This window comes from Adiantum capillus-veneris, chromosome 18 (assembly GCF_014529385.1).
Source record: "Adiantum capillus-veneris isolate H3 chromosome 18, ASM1452938v2, whole genome shotgun sequence".
In the NCBI taxonomy this organism is placed as follows: Eukaryota; Viridiplantae; Streptophyta; class Polypodiopsida; order Polypodiales; family Pteridaceae; genus Adiantum; species Adiantum capillus-veneris.
The window spans coordinates 97,940,388-97,960,175 of record NC_140948.1 but is presented as its reverse complement, the minus strand read 5'-3'; the positions used below and the strand labels follow the sequence as shown (position 1 = coordinate 97,960,175).

Here is a 19,788-nt window from a genome sequence, read left to right as displayed (position 1 = left end):
ATGGAGGAAGCAAAAACGCAGGTGGAAATGGGGATTCCTGCTATAGAAACCCTACAGGAATCTTCGCTTGCCTGGCAGAATGCTGATCGCTGGCTGATGTAAAAACGCTGGCCGAAATCATCTTGGGAAGAGGAACCTCATGCTGAAATGCGCCTCGGAGATGGAGAGCCTGAAGCTCTAATACCATGTGAGAGTGCTTGTGTGCGGAAGCATGAGAGAGAGAGAGAGAGAGAGAGAGAGAGAGAGAGAGAGAGAGAGAGAGAGAGAGAGAGAGAGAGAACACAAATGCTAGAGATGGTGAAGAGGGGGCGATCAGCCTCCCATGACTACCATGAGCAGAAGACCCAATACACAATAACCAGATGATGGAAGTGGGTAAGGGGGTTGCCCCATAAATAGGTGCCCAAGGGGAGGCAGGGCAAAGCCTGGAAAAATCCCCCACGACCCAACAAGAAATAAATGAAATATGAGGGTGCCCGGACAAAGTGGGCGGCCAGACAATGCAGTCTAAATGCATATGCAAAGGGTGGCCAGCCTGGAGGCACTAGCCATACATGCATGTCCTAGACCTATGAAGCAGCAGAATGGTGTAAATCTAACACTCGCAAGGGTGCTAGAACACTTTCTAGGCTGAGCTAAACCCTAGAAGGAGTTGCATCTTGTCCACATGCACGTAGGGTTAGATTTGCACGTGACATTTGTCTTGTGACGGCTTGGTTCACCATATCTTGCATGACTCTTCACTCAGGCATCATGGCGCGTTTGAAGCGCCTTGTACGCAACTTCTTGTGGGGTAGTCCTCCCTCCTCTATAGGAAAAATGACCGTGTCCCAATGGACTCGTGGTCAAGAGATGCGAAGGAAGGCATTGCTTGCAAAGTTCATAGTTTGCGGATCGTTTTCAGGGGTGAGCCTTGGAAATAGTTTTTACACCATGCTTGCACATACATCTTGTAGTTCTGGCTCTCTAGATACTACAGGTGTTTGGCGCTCGACCATCAGATTCATCTTTATAGATGCACCCTTGGATGCGACTCATTTGTCATCATTTATGTGTTGCTTGCTACGGATTTGGAAGGAATTATGTCTTGCTTTGATTCGCTACCCGCCTTCATGTATTGAGGAGGTAGCGAGGTAGCCCCTTGTATGGAATGCATATGTGAGAGATTCAAAAGGCCGTCAGTTAGGCGAGAAGACACATATTAACTAGGCTAGATGGGATGATGGAGAAGCTTCCTTGGTTGGGGCACAGGTGATTGGAGCTACCTACAAGATCCGCAGAGGGGTTGCTACCCGTACGAGAGAGATTGACGAGGCTATTCCATTTGGCTGGCACGCCCTAATCAGGGGACAGACTCTTTTACCTTCTCATCATGAATGGTGGGTGTACTTCGATCCTGACTTAGGAGACCCAATTGTTGCTCAACAAAATAATCTCGACTTTAGCATTGTAGAGACTGGCCACCATGGACGCCACATCCGAATGAAGTTTCATGGTGAGGTTTGTCACAAAAGGCGGAAGCGTAAACTAACTTTTAAATGCAATTCATATAATCAAGAGAATTGAGGAGAGAGAGAGAGAGAGAGAGAGAGAGAGAGAGAGAGAGAGAGAGAGAGAGAGAGAGAGAGAGAGAGACACATCATTGGGGACCAGAAAATGGGCGGGTCCCCCCCCCCCCCCCCACAATAAAGCAAATATCTTTATTACTAAGGGAGAATCTTTACAAGCACAGGAACAGGGCAAATGCCTGTCCTCCATTCTTTCTTGTTCTTTTTCTGCTTCTGACTAAGAGAGTGAGGGAACTACTCTCTAACTGCTAAGAGGATTCTTCCCCTCTTCTGTGGGATTTTTAGAAGCTCTCGTAAGCAAGAGTCTATCTTCCACAAACCTCCTTGGAAGCTCTCAAAAAAGAGACTATATCTTCCGCTAATTGGTCACCTTCATACTTAGTCATTCTAGATAAACACAAGGAAGAAACATGCGAAACACGGACACATATGCTTGCTGTATTTTTCTGCACATAACCTGAAATTGTTACATGTGCATGTTCCAATGCCGAAATGGAGGCCTTTTTTGCGATGGAATTGCATCAAACTTGGTGTATGCGTAGGGTAGGTAGAGAAGGATGAGATTCTATGAATGCCCTGCTGAAAGTCACGCTAATAGAGGTGTTTAGGGGCTGAAAACAAAGAATTTACAGCAGCTAACCGCGAGAGGAGGAGTTTCCTTCCACTTTTCACGACCAATCTTCCTCCACAGCAGCCTCTGATCAAGAGAAACCTTGTTCTAGGTGATGGGAGCTCAAAGTCTCCACATACACCACAAGGGCTGATCCTCAAGCTTCAATGGAGAGCTCTAGTGCATAGAGCACGCTCTCAATAGGGGAGGGGGGTGCACTGCCAACCTCTTAAGTGAGAGGCGTGAGGCTCTCATATAGCCATCTAGAAGAGAGAGAGAGAGAGAGAGAGAGAGAGAGAGAGAGAGAGAGAGAGAGAGAGAGAGAGAGAGAGAGTTTGCATGGGTAAGTGTGCCAAGTGGCACACTTACTTTATAACTTAAAAACCATTCAGCTTTTAGCTTTAAAAGTTCACTAGGCCATTATTAAACTGTGCAATTAACTCACAACTGGTCACATGAATGCTATTTAGGAAAACAACCGGCACATTGTCGTACCAGCACTGCTCCTGCATCACATGTTCGCACTTGTCCGGCCATTTGGCCTGGGCACAACTAATTTAATTAGCTTATCCTAAGGCCTTATTAAAAATAATCCTTGCCTTAGGATCACTATTCTGAGGACCCCATCTTATTCCTGTGCTCGCACTGATGCACGTAATTTTTTGAGCCTAAAATCTGAGGCTATTGTCTACTCCTTTTTTTTTTTTTCCGAGAAAAAGATCCTTCTATTAGTTAATGAAAACTGCCCATAGGGCTACATCCACCTCTGCAAGAGAGGGCTACAACAAGCATGATGGGGAGACTCTCCCAATGAAAAAACAGCATATATACAATGAGGCTAAATCAAGAGATGGGAGGAGGGGAGAGCCACACAGGTGGACAGTAGTGCCATCTGAGCACCCCCTGGACTATGGTGTAGAAAGACCTAGGGCGCCAGAGTCGAAGAAAAGCCTCGCGGCGCTCCCGCATGCGGTCGGAGCTGCCCTGTAGTCCCTCAAGCTGTCCTCTGAGAGTATGGATCAGCTCTAGCCAAAAGTCACGAACAGTCTCTGCTGGTGGCACAGGACGAGCCTCAAAGATGCGGAAACAGCGGGTCCGCCAGATGAACCAGAGAGCTAGGCCGCTGATGAGCTCCGCTACCAACACTCCTCTCTCTCACTGCACAACTCCTGTGGAGTAATCTCTGTAGCAGGCTGGAGTGTAGGTGGCCCCCCCTGTAACACTATCATCCTGCTGGTGGAAGATAGCTCAAACTGAAGTGTTGGGCCCGTGAGGGTGGACCAAGCCGCTGCCCCCCAAGTGTACTGTCGAGCCGTGGAAAGGGCAGGCATCAGCCGAAGAACACGTAGCCACACCTGCTGGGCCGAGGGACAGTCCCAAAGACAGTGGCGCTGACTCTCCACCAACTGGTCACAGGCTGCACATGCGGCCGAGAGACCACTATGCACCAGCCAACTCCCTACTGATGTGGCTCTGTGTGCAACCAGCCACTGGAACAAGGTGACTCGCCTCGGCTGTCTGGAGTCCCACGGCCTCTGCCAAGAACTCGACTGTGAGGCCCTCCTCCTGCCAATGACGTGCTGCAGCGGGGCAGGCCTCTCTCTGTGCTGCAAGTATGTGACGTCCAAGCTGAACAGTGTACTGAAAGAAGGGGACTCCTGGGCGGTCGGCAGAAGAGAAGGGGTCCCTCCATAGCCACTCACCAGGATCCCACTGTACTCGTGCCAGTGGACAACACTCCCAAGCCCATAGCCTCCAGTGTCCAGTCTCAAGAGTTGCTGGGTCAGGGTCTATGACGCAAGTCCTCCCACAGATGCCCACAACTCGGATCCTCTGGAAACAGCACTCTGCTACCTGCGGGTCAAATGAGAGCCTCCAGTCGTGTGAAGGCTCCCATCCACCGGGGTGCTACTGGCTCGAGAGGCGTGAGCCACTCAGCTGGAACTGACTCTGAGATGTCCTGACACATGCTCTGCACCCCTCTCATGGCCTGCAGTTGGACAGCTTGCACCTCCTCTGACAAACCTGTGAACTCTAGCCAGTCACCTAGAGAGCGCGCTGGACCTGCCGCCATGGGACCCCAAGAAACATGAGGCCGACTCCCAACCAAGTGGCCTCTCTGAGTGCTAACCATGGGGTTCCAGACGAGGGGCTGCCATAGGCGCTCCTCCATGCACGTCGGATGTCACTGCTCTAGGCCACGCCGTAAGAGCTCCCAAGATCGAAGCAAACTCACAGCGAATCTGTCCTCCAGTCTCCTGCTCAAACCAACTCGGCGTAGCTCTGAAAAGATCCATCTGGTCGAAGGTTGCCAAGGGCCTCCTGACTGAGGCACCCTGGCACGAAGCCTCTGCAACAAGAATTCCTTCCAGGGCTCCTCGCCTGGAAGAAGTCCTCTGACGACAAACTTCCTAAGAAGGGCTCTGCTCTACTGTGCAGGATCAATGATCCCAAGCCCTCCCTGAGAACAAGGAAGTGTGATGACCGACCAAGCCACCTTGGCTCGGGCAATCTGAGTATCACGAACTGACCAAAGGAAGTTCCTGATCAGCCTCTCTACCTGGCTGATACAAGAACTCGAGAAGATCCAACAAGAAGTGATGTACCACATAGTCGCCAACAACACCTGGTTGGCAACTACTACTCTACCAGCCAGCGAAAGTCGGGCTGAGCTCCAATGTAACAGTTTTCTCCTGATGGACAGGAGAAGAGGAGCAATCTGCTGCTCGGGGGACAAGTCTAGACCAACCTGACAACCCAAGTACCGAACTGCAGTCCCTGGAGGAATCCACCTGAAACCCTCTCCTAGCATCCAATCTGGCACAGGAGCACTGCCAACCGAGAAAGCCACTGTCTTTCTCCAGTTGATCAATGCGCCCGATGCACAGCAGAAGGTCTCCAAAGCCTGCTCACATCTATGTAGATTGGCCTCCTAGCCCTCTAAGTACAAGGCTGAGTCGTCGGCAAACTCAGGGTCGAGAAGCTCATCTCCCCGTATAGGGAGTGCTAAGCCTCTCAAACCAACCTGCTGTGACACCAAAAATCTGCTCATCGCCTCCACATAGAACAGAAAGAGAAAAGGGGCAAGAGGACAGCCCTATCTGACCGAACGTGTGAGCATGAAGCGCTCACTTCTCTACCTCCTGCCAACAGCACCTGACTGTGAGCCTGTCTGTACAAAGCTGACACCCCTCTGATCCAAGCATCTGAGAAGCCCATTCTGCGTAGCGTGCCCTCTAGAAAGTCCCAATCAACTCTGTCGTATGCCTTCTCAAAATCGAGAAGAAGAATCACAAGGTCCTCCCCACGGAGCCGTGCAAGGGCAGAAGCCTCCCAAAAAGTGAAGATGTTGTCAAGGATACTGCGTTCCTTGACAAAACCTGTCTGAGTCCCATGTATAAGGCTCTCCAAAAGTGGCTGAATCCTCAAACTCAGAGCCTTGGCAAGAATTTTGTAGGCTGAGTTGAGAATGGTGATGGGGCACCACTGTCGAATCTCATCCAAGGAGCCACCCTCCTTTGGAATGAGGTAAATCATGCCCTCACTCATGCTATCCGGCATCACTCCTGTGTGCAGAATGTACTGAAAGGCACTACATAGATCTGGGCCAAGCAGGTCCCAGTACTCCAAGCAGAAGCTGGGAGTCAGCCCATCCTCACCTGGACAGCGACCACGAGGGAGGGCCCTAAGAGCCGTGTGCAGCTCCTCAAGCTGAAGAGGTATCTCTAGCCTCTGGCGCATCTCCTCAGTCACAAGACAAGGCATCTGTGCCCAAACCTGCTCCCTGCAAGCATCCTGTCTCTCTGACTCGGGCTCAGCCGACAGTAGCTCACGGTAAAAGTCAGTAGCAACTGCACGCATATCCTCTGGCTCACAAACAACTGACCCATCGGGTCTCCTCAACTGATTGACCTTGGCATGCGAGTGCCGAGGTCCCACTGTCTCAAAAAAAGCACATGTCACTCTGTCACCCACCTGAGTCCACTGAGATGCCTGTCGGTGAAAGGCAAACTCATGGCGCCTCTCCTCTGTGCATGCAAGCTCTTGTCGAGCCTGCTGTAACTGCTCCTCCAACCATGGACTGTCTGGATGCTGCTCCTGCATCCTCTGTAGTGAAGCAATGCCTCGTCTGAGACGCTCCTCCTCCTCTCTCGCTGCAGCCCGTCGAGCCAGAGACTCCTGGAGAAAGAAGTGGCTAAGCTGAGCTAGGCCTGAGGCCACTCTGTCTGCAGGTGGAGCCTGGATGTCCATGCCCTCTGTCCATAGAGCCTCGACCCTCTCTCTGAGTGTTGAGTCCAACAAGACCCGCTCTGGGATGCGAAGCATCGTGCTCCCACTCCTCTGCCTGTCTGCCACTGTGAGGATCACTGGTGCATGGTCCGAGAAGGATGTCCCTGCCAGGATGCCCACTGATCCCCCCAAGTCACTGAAGTGGTCACTAGTGTAGAAGCGATCTATGTGCGATAGATTCACTCCTCCCACTCTGCGGTCCGATCTAGAGAAGGCAAGACTCTTTGGAGGCCTCACAAAGCCAGAATGCTGCCATGTATCCGAGACCCTCAAAGTCATACACAACCTCTCCCAAGCTGCTAACTCGACTCCATGCACAGTAGCATGGCTGCCTCCGATCCTGTCAGAAGGGTCCTCCAACATGTTGAAGTCCCCTCCTACACACCACTGGTCAACCTGTGGCAAAGACTCAACAATCTGTGACCAAAACTCTGCACGAGCACTCGCCACATTGGGCGCATAGATGTTCAGGAAACCCACAAGGCCACCTTGAACCTGCATAGTAATCCACTGAGCCCTGCCTGGCACAATAATCCCTCTACCCACAATGGCCTGCTGCAATGAGTCCGCAATAGTCATACATACCCCTCCCTGGATGCCTCCAGGTCCAAAAGCAGCTGACCAAAAGGTATCATAACGTCCACGCAAAATCTGACCACATCGCCGAATGCGGCTCTTAGACAAATGGTGCTCCTAAAGCATAAGGAGATCAATCTCTCCTCCCACAAGGCAACGCTGAAGCTCCTGACGCAATCGACCCCGCTGTCGCTGAAACTGGGGCCCACCTAGTCCCTGCACGTTCCACGAGACGATCCTCATGGGGAGCGAGAGAGAACAGATGCTGTCGCAGCAGCAAGACGAGCTATCTTCGAGGCTGGCTTGGATGGGGAGTAATCCGCATCCAAGCGTCCTCTAGATAGGCGAGACTGCAGTGAGTGCCTGGTCCAAGCCCAAGTAGAGCGAGCCGTGCGTAAAGCAACCTCCTCTGTCCAGGAGTCCTCATGAATGTATACATAGCAAGGCAAACACTGCGTGTGAGCAAAAAAGTACACCACAATGTGTCTACATCCTGTTGAGTCTGGGGGTGTCACCGCAAACTTGGCCAGTGGCCACAAAGTCTGCAGCAAATCTGTAACGCCAAGTTCTCCCATGTGGTGAGAGAACTCGAGAACCTGTGTATGCAACCATCCCACCACTGAGTCGAGGGACCACTCTGTCTCAGTCCTACCACAGAGGGGGAAGGAGAAACCAACTGCCGAGTCCAAGGCCTCTGTCCCCCTAGCGGCGAGGAACAAAGCGTGGACTCTGAAGCAGGCTGCCTCGTGGTCTGCTGCGGAATCGCCGATAAAGCGAGTGAACCCGTAATCGAAGAAATCCCAGCGGCATCGGAGGTCAATGCTCGTCAAACCACGAGGGATAGCTGCAAGAGAAGATGTCTGAATCTGCAGAGGGGGCCGCATGAAGGGCTGACCCTCTCTCGCTAGGCGACTCGTGGCAAAGGCGCTGCCAAGAGATCTCCTAGCCGCCGGCGAGGGAACAGTCTCCTGAGCCGACTGAGGTACTGAAGCAGGAGGAGGGGGAGAAGGGGCTTGGGGGGGGCGGGGGAGAAGAGAAGCGGGGTGGGGCGACAGAGACAAGGGGGGGGCGAGGTGGGGAGTGGGCGGGAGCAGAGGGCGGGGGAGGGGATAAGGAGGAGGAGGGGAGATCGGAAGGCGGAGCGGTTGGCGAGGGTGAAGCGGAGGTGGAGGCTGGCGTAGGGGGCTCCTCCTGCTCAAGAGGACCAAAGTGGTTCCCCGTGGGAACCCACTGCTGTTGAGTAGGCACCTGAGGGCCACTCTGAGTGCTAGGCTGTCGCTGTGGCCCCTGGCGTCGACGGCCACGGGCCTGCTGCCACCCCTCCTCCGCTGGAGCCCCAGGCTCGGAGGGTGGCGCTGAATCTGTGCGCTGTGTCGCTGGCTGTGGCTGCGGCCCAGCCTTGGCAGGCTGGGGCTGAGGCTGAGGCTGAGGCTGAGGCTGAGGCTGAGGCTGAGGCTGAGGCTGAGGCTGAGGCTGAGGTGCGGGTCGTGGTCTCCTCTGTGGACAGGCCTTTGCTAGGTGGCCCATCTGTCTGCAAATGAAGCACTGGTTCGGGAGACCCGAGTTCTCCACACTCTATCTAAACCAACCCCCACTCACCCGAGGCAGAAGGATGACCTTCAGGAGCGTGTGGGTATCTTTGACCAAAACTCGAACTGAAGGGATGCCAGCCGCCTTGGCAGCTACTGATGCTGTCGTACGAGGTGTCTCCAGGACAGTCCCGATGGCGGAGCCAATCCTCCAGAGAAGTGGAAGGTACTCCCTCCGTAAACCCGGAAAGCAGACTGAGATGGGGATGTCCGCCTCCTCTACTAGCACATCCGAAGTCGGGTCAAAACCATGTCGCCACTGTCGAAAGTGGGCGCGTGATGCTCGGATGGCCAATGGACTCATAGCTATGACCTTGGAGGCCATCTCGGAAGTCTCGAACTCAATCTGGTAGTACCCCCGTCCGAGAATCTGGACATCCAAGATCTTGCCCACCTCTGCGAGGAGGCGGGCCTGGAGAAGGTCTCGCAGCTCTCCTCTGCTAGGACGAGTGCCGAGAACCTTCCAGATGACAGAAGTCGCCTGCAAGCGTTCTACCTCTGCGGCAAGGCTCGCTTGCTCTGTCAGCGAAAGAGCAAGTCGAATGGTGGGCTCAACGGGGTCGGGCGAGGGGGCTTCAGGCGAGTCCCTCTGTGGTGAAGCTGGAGCCTCCATCTGTGTCTACTGCTGAGTCGAAGAAGCGGGCGGTGAAGAAAAAACCTGCAAACAAGTCAACCAGGCACTTTTCCGAAGAGAAAGTGCTGCCGAGCTAGGTGCAGAGGGCCTTCGGGAGCGAAGAGGATAGGGGGGGAGGGGGAGGGGGCGGGGATGGGGGGACGGCGAGGGCGAAGAGGGCAGCCGTGTAATGTGCGGGTGCACAAGCAGCAGCGAGCGGGGGGATGGAGTGGGGAAGGCAAAGCGAGAGGAGAGCAGCGGGCTGCGGGCAGCCTTTGGGGCAGCGTGCAGACAGGGGGGGCAGCGGGTGGGCTGAGGGGCAACGCGCAGGGGCTGAAGGGGGTGGGGGGACAGTGTAGGGGCAGAGGGGGGGGGGGAGGGTACCGATGGCGCAGCAAGGGGGGGGCGAGCAGCAATAGCGAGCGAACCTCAAATTCCTCAGCTTGCAGCGTGAATTATTGTTGGTGTTCACATTGTCTACTCCTTTTGAAGGCCCAATTTCCCAATCACTAGGGCTTTAGGGTTTTTTTCTGCTAGGGTCTCCCTGAGGTGCTCTAGTCCACGTTTAGGCTACCTAAGGCCCTAGAACTACTAATTCTATTTTGGTGTGCACACAACTATTTAAATAATTATTTTCTAGTAAAATCAATTATTTACAAAAATTACATAGTTACAGGTTTTGCTTGATCAGGAGTTTACTGCCCATTGGCAGCCTGTTAGAGTGGTAGGCTCTTCCTAGAGGAGGTCATGTGTTAACTCTCTCTCTCTCTCTCTCTCTCTCCACACGAAAAATCTTCTAAAAAATAAACAGTTGAATGGCACAATCTCAAGATAAATGTATAAAGCCAACCACACCAGAGTTGTGATTCCAAAAAGTGTTCATAAATTATACAATAAATGCCCCCGACTATTTCTTGGTTTTCAAAGAAAGTCTCTCAGATCTCCTAACATATACATTCTTCTCGGGTCCAAGAGGGGGAAAGCTCTCCTCTTACTATGTCACGAGCATGGCAAGAGAAACATCATCTTTGTCAAAACTATATGAAGGTAGAGCAAAATCTCCAGGAACCCTAGTGGGCTCAAGATAAGCAAGTGGTATCTCTGCCGATGAAGAGCAAGTGGTGGATCCTGTGGTAGATCCCTACGCCTATATATATGTCTGATTGGAGGCACCTCTGTCTGCGTTGCTCTCCTCTTCTTTGCTTCTCTTCTGTGGCTCTCTCAGTCTCTGTCCTCCTCAATCCTAATGATCTCTCTTGCCTCTCCTGAGACGTTGTCTGTTGTCTCTATTGTGGATGCTCTATCCTCCTAATGCATCCAACTGCCATAGGACCTGCTCGATCAATTAAAAAAAACAGTGTCCTTGTAGTCCAATGAAAAATGTTGTTTCCTATATGCCTCTTCCATGTAGAGTAGGGAGAGAGGTGAATCGAGAGGGATTCTTAATGAGAGGGAGGTGAAGAATCAATTTGAGAGTGGGGGTGTGTACACGATCAGACGATGCACCACCCTCACCCAGAACAACACCAAGGCTGCCATCGATCTGTTATGTGTAGCGAAAGTGATTCATGGTGTGTTCTCGGGATTAGTGCTCAATGCCTACTACTCTTCACCTATTAGTGATAATAAAGGAAAGGCTAAAACTCAGGAAACCCCTAAGTTTGACATCTAATGAAAAAATTTTCTCTAGGAATTGTAGGAGGCTAGTTAAGTCTTGAAGAACAAATCGAGTATGAAAAACAAGGAAGATGTTTTATGTCACAAAATGATGACGTGACAGTCTACCCGAACAAAAACGCAGCAGACCAGTACGGATAGTCCCAGATTTGCGCTGACGGCTAACAGCTGGTTGTATGGAAGCTCGTAAAACGCGTTGACAGGCCGCTGACGTGGCTGTACGGAATTCCACAAAAAGCGCCAATGCTTTTTCTGCTAGCTTTTGGGACCAGTAGCTTTTGGACTACTTGAATTTGAGTTTATTGCTTTTGGGGCTCTGCTTTTGGCATCCCTTGTGAGAATAAAAAGGACCCAAGGGCCTCACTCTTCAGGGCATCTAGACGTAGAGTCTAAGAGCAGAGGACCCCTCGGGTATTGTACTTTGCTCAAGCATTAATATAAAAGAAATACGAAAGGGGCGTCAGTCTTTGGGGCCGATCTCTCTGGGCATGGAACTACGTGGGGTCATGTCGACTCAATTGAATTGTGACTTAATTTTGTGAAGTGTTTTAAGTAAATCTGTCTCGTTTCGCGACAAATTCTAGACTTGGGGTGTCCAAGTTTGTTGCAGTGGTATTAGAGCATCAGGCGTGTGCTTTTCTCAAAGCATATTGATCCTATCAAAAAGCAAACAGGGCACTTGGGCACAATTTTGAAAAATTGTTATTGAAGAATCTGTGTCCTGATCCCAGACTTAGAAATTGTTATTGAAGAATCTTCGTGTACCGAACCCGGACTTATTAGCTACTCCCATCCTTCATCGCTCATCGGGCGCACTCCGTTTTTATCGCTCTATCTTACAGGGCATAAGCCATAAAGGATCCTCGATCACACATGGATTCTTGTGGAGAATCTGATAGAGATAACACCTCTCAGTGGTGGCAGGTGAGAAAAGCTGAAATCCGGTGCGGGAATTGAAGGGAAGTTTTCCAGAAGACCTTTAAAAATCTCTTCAACGGTTGAGAATTTGGATATGCGACAGAAGGCAAAGTCAACAAGCTCTACGCATTGACATGAACAGATCTGAGAGAGAGAGAGAGAGAGAGAGAGAGAGAGAGAGAGAGAGAGAGAGAGAAATGAAATGAAATGAAATGATATATTAACGTCTACAAGAGGCCAAAATGACCTATGAGACCAACTGATTACAATGATGAGTCTAGTACCAAGTCTGGGTACAAACAAGAAAACTACAAACAAAGAAATGATAGGAGTGCTACCGACTCCTATGGGTGGCTGGTAGGCTGAGCAATGGTATCATGCCATAAAGGTACAAAGTGGGGATAAGTGTCACCATGATACAATATAGCAGTAGCATGAAGCCTATCCCGACCGACATTCTGGGTGTCGTGCTAGAATCCTGTGGATCCTCTGCCGCAATCTCCGTTGGTGCTGCGTGGCCCCCCTCCTCAGTCGCGGTCGTCTCGATCTCCCTAACTCAATAGCTCGATCAATGAGAGTACCGCTGATGTGTGTATGGGTGGGAACCGAGCTCTCTGGTGGTGGTGTCCTCTCTGACTCTGTGGTACTCAGACTGAAGAAATCTGAGATGCGTCTCTGGGACTGTCTCTGTCTTTGCCCATTCAATAGAGCGTCTCTATGTCTCTGAATCTCAAGTAGGAATAATCCGAGACATCTTTGATCCTGATATCTCATGACTCTGTCTAACGAGTCAAAACCATCTCTGAATAGACAATGAAAGCGTCCCCGTATCTCATAGTAGACTGTGGAGCGACATATGTAGTGAAACTCTGTCTCTGGCTCTGCATGGCATAACTGACATATCCTACTGTCTGCTGGTATGCCTCTGAATCTACCTGTCTCAATCCCAAGCTGGTGTGAAGATGTGCGAATCTGGCCAATAGCACATCGTAACCTATGAGATAGATGTGTGTCCATGTAACTGGGCCGTGTGACAAATCCGTCTGTCGTGAGTTGAAGAAGATGTTCTCTATAGAAAACCCTCTTCGTACCCAACGCCCGTGATGGTTCTATCCATGTCCTCTTGCTATCAAGCTGGATAAGATCCTGCCGAATGAGTCTAGTAGTCTCCATCCGCGTAAGAGCCAAGGATGGTGCATCAAGAGAATACTGGAAAGGGGGCAGCCTGTCCATGCTGAAACCATGCCTCTGAAACCATGAGCTCATCTGTGCATACCAACATGATGTATCTCCCTGTAATGCCAGCTGTCTGGATGACTCGAGAGCAAGCCTGGCATACCTGTCCCTGGTGGTGTCCCATAAGCTGTGTACAAATGAGAGAGAGAGAGAGAGAGTTTGCTTGTGTGTTATGTGTGTGCGCATGCACGTGTGTGTGCACATCCATGCACTGTCAGAAAGCAATTGTTTGATTTGTTTTGCAGAATTCTTTGGGTACAGCTGCTGTCTTGGACAAGCATGGATGGCTTGATACTGGAGACCTTGGCTGGATTGCACCAAAGATTGATTTTGGACCAGCACGTGCATGTAGTGAAACTTTGGTGTTAGATGGTCGAGCCAAGGACACCATTGTTCTCTCAACAGGTTATGAGTGGTTAAGAGGAATTGTCTATTTCTTTTGTTGTATGTGACTGCTTTTAAATGATTTCTATTTGTGCTTCATGGTAGTAATATATTTGTTTATTTGTACTCCTTTCCTTTATGTCATTAGTTGGGGCAGGCTGGGGGATTCTTCAGGCATATGTGTGTAGTAGTACAAGAAATCAAGTGTATTCTCCGGGCATATATGCTTCTTGTCATTTACAAACATGTTTTCATGCTTGCATCCATTGGTTACATCCTCTGCTCTTTGGAAACAAGGTAGGGGTAGATCTGGCAGAGAGGGAAAGAGAAGCTGAAGAGAGAGATGGTGATCTTCATGGTTCTATGAAAGGTGGCCTTCCATAACATGGTCCATCCAGTGTAGGTGTTTCACGGATATCTTTGAGGATAAACTTATCCAAGACGGATCTGGTTTGGATTCCTTAATCCTGAACTTTCAAGCATGATCCGGGGCCTAATGATGGAGTACTATGATCTGGCTGATTCCTGAAGTACCTTCTGAACTATCTTGACCAAAATCAAGATGCATATTAACGTCTATAACTATCTACTGCGTGCCTTCAAAAAGCACAGACACAAGCAACAAGTTGTACACTTTCCAACACCACCTCATTAAGCACATAAAGGAAGAGGTTGAATATGCTGATACTAGATTGTATGTCTATAATTGTGCTAGGGAGTGGTATGTACTGCCTTCTCTTATTGCCACTTCTGGAGATCACCAAGGGATACTTTGGGGTTACTGTTCTCTAGGGTGGTAGATATCTTTTGGTAAGTCAATTGTGGTTATCAACAATGTTTGCCTACAATGAATCTTTCTAATCATCAATAAGCATACATGGTTTTACTGTCGTGTTCATGGGGTGTTTTGTGCACAGTGCTTAGTATATTTTTAGCTTTCTTTTTATAAAATATTTATTGGGGCTCAGCAGGGAAAGCTTATATTTTCACCTTCTATTCAGGTGAAAATATTGATCCAACACAGATAGAGGAAGCTGCTTTGCAGAGTACATACATTCAACAAATAATTGTTGTTGGTCAGGTATGTTATGAGAGTCGAACTTCTCCAATTTTTAAAATGGATCAAATGAGGGAGCCTTCCTGAGATCAATATCTGTGTTAACTTGGTCGTACAAATATGATCTCCAGTTTTCTGTTTTCATTGATCGCATTGTCCGCAGGATCAGCGGAGGCTAGGAGCTCTAATTGTTCCCAATAAGGAAGAGCTACAAGCAAAGTCTTTGTCCACCAGTGGCTATGAAAAGCTAATCCGATCTGAGCTGAAGAAGTAGTAAGTGTTGGAATTTGGCCAATTTCCATATTTTTAGGATAGGTTTTAATTCTTGTTGTGACATTATTACTCTTTTTTGTTTTGGCAATTTGCAGCTTGTTAAAGTGCCCAATCTCTATTGGACCATTTATCTTCATCTGGGACCCCTTTACGGTAGCTTCCCTAATTCTCTTTCTTAGACTGTCATCTTTTAAGTTCACAAGTTGAAAGGAAATTTGTGATTGATTGTCACGAGTACTTGCGAAACCACTGGAACTTAGGCTTTGGATAAAATCATCGGAGTAATCTGTCTAACCTCACTTCGTGTGTGTGCACGAGCGTGCGTGCGCACGAGATTTTGTTGACTGCATCTCCGCATGTGTAAGACCCGTTTTCCAAGCTTTGGCAAACATTTCTGATTATGTGGAGTGCTTCCCCCCTTGAGCAGTATGCATTTTTCTTTGCTTCCGTTCGATTTTGGATTCTATGGTCGGTTTGGCGATCTCGTAAGCTCCTGATGTTTCACCATGATTAGCTTGATTGTTTTCCTTTCTTCAAAGTTTCTCTTTGGCAATCTCTTAACTTTGCTGATGACTTGGATGAGCTCCCATTCCATCACTATGAGCTCTACTTTGACTGTTTCCGAGTTTCTCTATGTACCTTTTTTGATGGGTTTTCCTCACCTTGAGGTTTCCCATTAGTAATTCAATATAGCATTACAAAAAACAAAAAAAAATGTGTATGTGTGTGTGTAGTATTGGGGTACTTGTCTTTGGGTAGTGGAACTCCAAGGAAACTGTGCACGCAAAAGCATTCTCTCTCTACATGCTCACTTCTTGTCAAGTACTTTTTTACTGATTTCTGCTTTGTTTTTTGCAGATAGAAAGTGGTCTTTTAACTCCAACGATGAAGTTAAGACGCAATGCTATTGTAGAAAGATACAGGGATCAAATTACTAATCTTTTTCAAAGGGCAGTTTGACAACCTACCATTGTCATGAGCCTTTTCAGCCTGTAATATTTCTCAGCAAAAATTGATACACATGTGCTCTCAAATTGAGGCCTACTTGTATCTTTTAACCAAAAAAAAAAAAAACTTGATATATGTACTCATATAATGAGAAAGGTGATTGGGTATGAATGCAGGCTTCTAAGCTTTCTTTCTTTTTTCTGAAGAAAATGTGTTAAATTATTTAAAAAAGAGCAGCTACGAATGCCTCAAAGGAAGGGAGAGAGGCATATGACAAGCATAGTTTCTTCCCGCCTATGACACCTTGAACATAAACCATTCCCTAGGCCAAAACCTTTTAGCCCTGTTGCCAGTCCAATCTGCTTTGTCGAGACTGAGCCAAAGAAGAAGAGCCTCCTTGTTGGTAGGTGAGAAAGCCCAGATGCTTTTGAACCTGTAGGACCATTGGGCATTTGAACATGAGATGTAGTGAAGTGAAGAACATACATTTGAATATATTTTACATCTTTGTACTTCCTAGACCTACCTTCACATGTGAGGCATTGAAATTTTCTGTGGTTTTTAGTTTGTAAATGGGTACCTTCATTTGAGAACCTGAAATGGCTTTCTTTTCATTTTTTGGTAGCAAGCAAGCCTTACTATCCCTTGCTTATTAGTTTCTTTGACTTTGATTTTCCTTGATTAGTTTCTCATTTTGACAAGAGAGTTAGACAACTGAGATTTCTGCCCAAATATAAGGTATTTATTGGGATTTATAACTGAAGTGCACAAGTTTTTACCTTGAAAATCAAAGGTCAAATGAGATTCTCTCTATCTCTGACTTGGGAGTCCCACAAGAGCTTATTCGGGATACCATGGCATTCTATGAGACGTTTATAGGGAGAGTGCAGACAGCAAGGAGTCTTTCAGAGTCTGTTCACTCTATTATTGTTGTGAAGTAGGAATGCCCACTTTCTTCGACTTGTCAGGATTGTATATTGATGAGATTAATGACTGTTGAGACTGCAGAGGATAGAGGGGCACAATTGTAAGATACATGGATACCTCTACTTTATGCCGATCATAATGACTGCATTGAGACTGCAAAGGATAAGAGGTATGCACATAATCGTGGGAAAATCATATTGATGGTAGCACAATGCACCTATTATAACATATGGACAGGAGATAGTGTAGTATATAGATTCCTATACATATCGTGGTGTTGTATCAATGGACCTACTTTCTCCATAAGAGGGGTTGCAAAGGCGAAATTGAGGGAATATGCAGTGTTACGAGGACCGGAGAAAATTTATTCACACGTGCGATTTCAAGAGCCATGGGCTAAGCTGTGGCTATTTGACACTTTAGTCACTTCTCCCATTCTCCATGGAGTGCAGATATGGGGGCCTAATGTGAACATATGATGGATGGAGATCCATGGAGAGACCACTTGTATCCGTGATCTCTGAGCTAATCCAGGCAAAGGCCATGGTGCCCACGAGATTATCAGAGCTGAGATGAGTGCACCACCGATTGTAGTGGAGGCTCTTGCTAGATTTGTGTCTTTTCATTTTAGTCATCATGACAGTTGGCTAGTGAGGGTGATACTTCATGTTGGTTTGCACAAATATCATCTTGGTCGATGAGGTTTCAGATTACATTGAGAGGGGAGACGACAGAGGAGCACAGCTAGCGGGGACATGGATCTCATTACTACTGCATGCTGATGATATTGTGTTGATCTCAGATTCGTCAAAGGGGATGCAGCGACACTTGGATGCATTGCACTCTTTTGCTAGTGATAGCGAATTGTTGGTGAATCTTGGCAAGACCAAAGTATCGACCTTCACATATGGTCGGTAGACGGTTGAGTATACAGACGCAGATGCATACACTTATTTGGGAGTGATCTAAAGTTCTCCTTGAGGACAGCAACAGAGACCAGGATGACGAGATTATATGCAACTTTAGGGAGCATGGAGAGGATGTGTTCGTAGATTCAATTTCAAGAACCTCGAACAAAGCTCTAGCTATTTGACACACTAATGACTTCAGCTATGCTTTGTGGGGTGCAAATATAGGGACCATTAGTAGACCATCAGAGTTGAGCTGGCAATACTGATGGATGGAGATGTATGGAGAGGCCTCTGGTCTCTATGATTTCCCGGATGATTATGGCCAAGGTCTCTTTACCGCACAAGATTATTCATGTAGATGTTGTTGCTCCCCCGTTGGTCATAGAGGCACTTACCAAATCTCTCTTTTATACACAGTATGTGAGATCCTTAGAGATAGATATGCTCGCCCAACTTTGCAGTCTTCTCGACTATTTGCCTCACAGGGAGACACATCTTGTTGGTATGCACAAATGACATCATGGTTTCAGCTACATGGATTTAGTATGGACAAACCACCCCCTTTCCAATAATCGTTGGATGCACCTTCCTTGTCCCTCGCACGGACCAAGATTACCCGCATCATCAGACAGGATTTGATTCAGTTAGACACCAAGAGGACATGGACAAAGCCTACACGAGAGCTTGGCATGAAGATGGCTTTCTATAGAGAGCATCTTCTCCAGCTCACATAGGATGGATATGGGATCAGACCTTAACTTTGGACACTCATTTATCCCATGGGATACAATGTGCTATTAGTCAGATGCGCACATATCGCATCAGCTAGAGATTGAGATTGACAGATTTAGGTGAGTACCGACAGAGAGCAGGATTTGCCAGTTATGTTATATAGTGCCAGAGACAGAGTTACATCACATATGTCATTGTTGGATAAAGTATGAGATATGAGGCTGCTTTCACTCTTTATTCAGAGAGGGCTTTGAAACACTGGCTAGAGTCTTGAGATATCAGGATCAGAGATGCTTGGGTTGTTTTTGCTAGAGTTGCGCAGACACAGGGAGTCTCTTGAGGAGATTAGATAGTGGGAGACATTCAGAGGGAGATCACTTACTTATTTAGAGGAGAGACTCGGCAAATAGATGAGCAAGCTTTACAACAGAATTCTGAGTCAACCTATACCAGAGGTATATTGACTGATAGAGCCATTGAGCTTAGGAGAGCTAGATGCCCACGTCTACGAGGGTCACCACGACATTGCCTGAGGCTCCAGCAGAGGATCGGGACTATTCTAGCAGAACATGGGAGGTGTCCAATACGACTATTTATAGAGGCGGACATTGATGGTGCTCTTCAGCGACCGATATAGTACATCCTCGAACGGCGCCCGATGTCGGGCATCCTTGGACAATGATACTCATTTTAGCTGTTATTTTAGTTCATTATATTTTGTACCCAGACATTGTATTAGATCCACCAAGATTGTATCAGTTTGGTCTCATAGGTCACTTTGGCCTTTCTAAAGATGTTCAATATAACATTTCATTTCATTTTTTCTCTCTCTCACACACACACACAGCTGTCTTCGTTTGCATGATGAAGCTGCCTTCGTGCACCCCTTACCTTGAGGCAGCTTGTAGGTGATGCACCACCTTTGCAACAGGTGCACGCAAGAAAATGCAATAGGTATGCACATGCTACAGGTATAGTAGGCAGTAGCAGCATGTGGAAAGCACCCAGCAGGTGGCGTGCAGGGCGAAAGTAGGTCGAGGGTCTGCTAAGCACTCTGCAACCAGTGCGACAGAGGTATGTTGGGCAGTTTTGGGCTGCAACCAGTCCCCCTTAGTGTCTCGTCTGCAAACAGTGAGTGACCTGGCTTGGGCTGCAAACAAGCACACAATTAGCGCATACAGTCGTTGTACAGTTTCAGCCCGAGGGTGTGTGATCAGAAGGTAGCCATCGCCAAAGGAGGTGTGTGTGTGTGTGTGTGTGTGTGTGTGTGTGTGTGTGTGTGTGTGTGAAGTGCCTACGGATGGACCAATCAGTTGACGTAGGGGATGATGATATTTATGAAACCCCGCCTAAATCAAAAACAACATTTAGGGAGGATTCGAGAGAGCACACTATTGCCAGGTGCTGTGAGAGCATAGAAACTTTCTAGAGTCAAAGATGACTTGATGTATGAGAAGGTATAGGTGATGATTAAGGCAA

General features: G+C 48.3%; 1 protein-coding gene across 1 annotated transcript in view; it reads left to right on the top strand.

Moving 5' to 3' along the window:
• Nucleotides 1–15,933, top strand: part of LOC147436069 (long-chain-fatty-acid--[acyl-carrier-protein] ligase AEE15, chloroplastic-like) — a 96,920-nt gene extending 80,987 nt beyond the window's left edge. Inside the window, exons 14-18 of the mRNA XM_086488964.1 lie at nucleotides 13,323–13,482; nucleotides 14,463–14,542; nucleotides 14,682–14,791; nucleotides 14,887–14,944; nucleotides 15,650–15,933. Coding sequence (XP_086345090.1) covers nucleotides 13,323–13,482; nucleotides 14,463–14,542; nucleotides 14,682–14,791; nucleotides 14,887–14,944; nucleotides 15,650–15,751 — 510 coding nt within the window. The 3' untranslated portion in view covers nucleotides 15,752–15,933. The remainder of the gene's footprint in view (nucleotides 1–13,322; nucleotides 13,483–14,462; nucleotides 14,543–14,681; nucleotides 14,792–14,886; nucleotides 14,945–15,649) is intronic.
• Nucleotides 15,934–19,788: the final 3,855 nt, after the last annotated feature.